Source organism: Emiliania huxleyi (genome assembly GCF_000372725.1).
Source record: "Emiliania huxleyi CCMP1516 chromosome Unknown EMIHUscaffold_1174, whole genome shotgun sequence".
Lineage (NCBI taxonomy): Eukaryota > Haptophyta > Isochrysidales > Noelaerhabdaceae > Emiliania > Emiliania huxleyi.
Genome location: NW_005201417.1, coordinates 1755 through 5280, shown reverse-complemented (window position 1 = coordinate 5280; position 3526 = coordinate 1755). Strand labels below are relative to the sequence as shown.

Below are 3526 nucleotides of genomic sequence, written 5' to 3'. Positions count from 1 at the left end.
AGCAGCCGCAGCGTGTGGCCGGTGGGCGCCGTGTCGAAGACGACGCGCTCAAAGCCTGTGAGCGAGGCTGCGCCGTCGCTGTCTGGCTCGGCGCCGCGCACGACCGCCAGCGTCTCAGCGAGGGCAAGCAGCTCGTCGAGGCCGGGCGGTACGTTGTCGAGGATGTCGGCAAACTCGTCGAGACCGAGCTGGCCGAGCACCTCTTCTGCGAGTCCGCCCAGCCCGAGGTCGGCAGCGCGGAAGCCGCTGACTGCGGCGCGGAAGCGGTCGACCGCGTCGGCCGTCTCGACCTCCATCGCCTGCAGGTTCTCGCACCCGGCCACGCCGACGGGCGAGCCGCCAGACACGTCCTGCATCAGCGCATCCGAGAGAGAGTGCGCCGGGTCGGTCGAGACGATGAGCGTGGAGAGGCCCGTGTCGGCGAGCCGCACTGCGATGGCGCTCGAGCTCGACGTCTTGCCGACGCCGCCCTTTCCACCGACCAGGATGAGCCGCTGCGCAGCGCCCTGCCCCGTGCCGGGCTCCAGCAGCGAGGCGAGAGGCGTCGCGGCCGGAGCCACGCAGCGCACCGCGGCGGCACGGTGCTGAGGCAGCGGCGAGGTCCAGCGCGTCGGCAGCGTCCGGTGCGACGCAAGCAGCGTGAAGACACTCAACTGGACCGATTGGAGCATACACACGACGGAGCGGGACGACTGGCGAGCACACGCCTGGGGCCACCCTCCATCGAGGTCTCGTGGAGCAGCCCTGCAAAACCTCAAACCCCAATACCCTCTCGGATCCCTTGATATGAACCGCCAAATGCACATACCTTGAAGGTGGTCCGATGAAAGCCCACCCATGTAGCTCTGTGTCTTGGTTTGCCAACAACATACCTAAAACGAAAATGTAGGACCGACACTGGACCGACGGGCGACTTGACGGGCGCCGGCCGCCGCGCCGCGTGCGGACAGGCCGCGAGTCCCGCTCCCCCGACGACGGCGGACCACCTCGCCTCAAGTCGAACGAACCCTCGATGTGCGGGGGCAGTGACTCGTGGAGGAGCTCTAGAGTTTTACAACAAAGCTCCCTCGCACGAGCTCTAGAAAGCTGCCGCCGGGTCCAACCGACCGGACGGACGCCCAGTAGCGCCGGGGGCGGCAGACAGAGAGAAGAGAGAGTTGTTTGGTGCTCATCCTTCTGTGTTTTAGGTCTATGTGTTCGGCGTCGCGCTGGTTTCTTTATTTATGTCAAAAAGAAAATGAAATTCAATCGGGATTTGCCGCAACGGTTTTTTTCAGGGAGCTAAAAAAAACGCTCATGAGTGGACTTGCAAACACTCGAAAACACCTGCATTGGATCCCGCATTTCAACACGCACCAAACAGGCGCCAAGGCCCGTCAGTGCAGCTCATCTCCGATGGTCAAGCGCCTGCGCATACATCACCGTTTGAACGTCACCGTCGTGGCGCAGGACACCCGTGGTCCACCATCCAGTGGCGGGGGTCAGAGGGCCCCCGATGGCGGCGACATTGATGGCAGTGGGGAGAGCCTGCCGCGCCCCCCGCGCTGTGCTCCAGGCTGCGGAGTCCACGGGACTTGCGACGAGTGGCGGTCGCGTTGCGACTGCCCAATCGGCTTCACTGGCGAGGCCTGCCAGATAGCGACGCTTCCTGCGTGCCAGCTGGGCAATCACCTCCTGCCCATTCGATCTTGGATCCTGCTGGCGCTCTTTCGGCTACACCGCGGGGGGAAGGCGAAAGAGGTGTCAGACCGAGGCATCGGGCCGGTGCCATGTGCTTGCCTGCACGCTCTGGTCGAGACACCCTTCCTCCTGGAGCGCACACGGCTCGAGGACCTCGCCAGCTTTGAGCCGCACTGCGTGCACCTTCCGCCCAGCCTGAGTCTGAAGAACTTTCTCACCGTCCCCGCAGTGTTCACCAACGTGAGCTGGCATCGCTTCTCATTCGCCGCGGCGCTTGCGGCGCATCGTCTACAACTTCCCGCCTCACTGTGGAGCGAGACGGTATGGCCTATGAACGCGACGCTGCTGGCGAGTGCTGACGCGCATCTCGAGCAGCAGTTTGACCTTCGCTTCGACGCCCGGGATAGAAGAGATGCAGTGGCGTTTGCGCGACGCACCGTGCGCGGCTCGGCGCCCCCGCTGCTGCGTAGCTCGCCTGCGCCTGAGCGCTCTCGCCTCCTACCCCTGGACGCGTGCAGCAGTCAGTGCGGAGGCCGAGGCTGGTGCGCCGAGTCCGCCGAGTCGGGTCACGGCCAACGTGTTGTGTGCGGCTGCTTCACTCCGCACGGGCTGTATGAGCTATACGAGGAGGAAGGGCACGCTCAAACTGACGGTGCGTGCCCCTTCGAGCCACGCGCCTCGTCGCAGCCCGGCGCGCTCATGCTCTCACCGCGCTGCCTGATCGACTGCGGCGGCAACGGTGCGTGTGACTGGATGGGGTTCTGCAAGTGCAAAGCAGGATTTTGGGGGCCGGACTGTGGCGTAACCCACGCTGCGCACCGGCACTCACTGCCGCACGGGCCCCGGATCGTCAGAGCTGCGCGTGACCCCAGCACACGAGCACGGCCGCGCGGCACATGCCCGCGCATCCACGTGCCGACGCTCCCGCCGTTGCTGCGCTTCGGGATCTCGATTGGCGAGGAGCTGCACCACCGACTGATCGAGCGCGTTCTCACCTCCGACTGCCGCGAGCCGACGCTGGAGCGTGCGGACTACGTCTGGCTGCTGGCGCCGCAGTTCGCGGTGCATTTCCTCCCCGCCCGCCCGCCTCCCTGTCCCCTCGCCCGCCCCCCTGCGGCCCAGCGCGCACCGAGGGCCTTTCGTTGTGGTGCAGAAAGATGTCCACCGAGTACTTGCTTTGCGCCACCACTTGCTGACGGCGGAGCCGCTCGGGCTCGGAGCGCGCTACCTGCAGGTGTTGCCTGCGGACCGTGCATTCAGCGAGTCGCTAGAGCTCGCTGCGCCTTGGTTCGAAGTCGAGGAGGTCTGGTGGCCCGAGCTCTCGCGAGCGCCTCACGTGCTCGCGCTGAGAGACCTCGGGTGCAACCGGCCTGCGCGGCTGGTCTCACCGGATCCGCGGCTTCGAGGCAGCGAGGCGGTGGCGGCGGCGAGCGAGGTGGCCGAGATCTTCGTGTCGAATAGCTTGGACGCGCTGCGCCCGCTCCTCAATCGTGTCTTCCAAAGGTTGCACGCAATGCCGAGCTCTGTGTGGCAGGACGACTGCAACGAGCTGGACGATTGGATGCCGTGGTCGCGCACGAGGCGTTGGGCGGGCCTGCAATTCATCGGCAATCGGGACCACCCGGTACACTTCCAGCAGGGCCTCGACGTGGTCCTGCCGGTCTACTTGCTGGGCCACAGGGCACAGAGCCAGCGGGACGATCTGCCCTCGTGCGGTCAAATGGCGACGGACTCGCCGTTCTCGTCCAATTTCGCCCGCCACTCGCTCCACTTCAACCGAGACACGCTGCTCTGGTTCGGTGGTCACGCTGGCCCTCTCGACAATGAAGGACCCCGCTACCAGCTG

The 3526-nt window shown here is 65.7% G+C and overlaps 1 protein-coding gene across 1 annotated transcript; it reads left to right on the top strand.

The window, feature by feature from the left end:
* Positions 1-1395: 1395 nt before the first annotated feature.
* Positions 1396-2165, top strand: EMIHUDRAFT_251777 (hypothetical protein; the record flags this gene model as incomplete). The annotated part of the gene is made up of 4 exons (XM_005790899.1): positions 1396-1459; positions 1556-1764; positions 1831-1920; positions 2151-2165. The coding sequence occupies 4 exons, from the start codon at positions 1396-1398 to the stop codon at positions 2163-2165; spliced, it is 378 nt and encodes a 125-aa protein (XP_005790956.1).
* Between the last annotated feature and the right edge of the window lie 1361 nt (positions 2166-3526).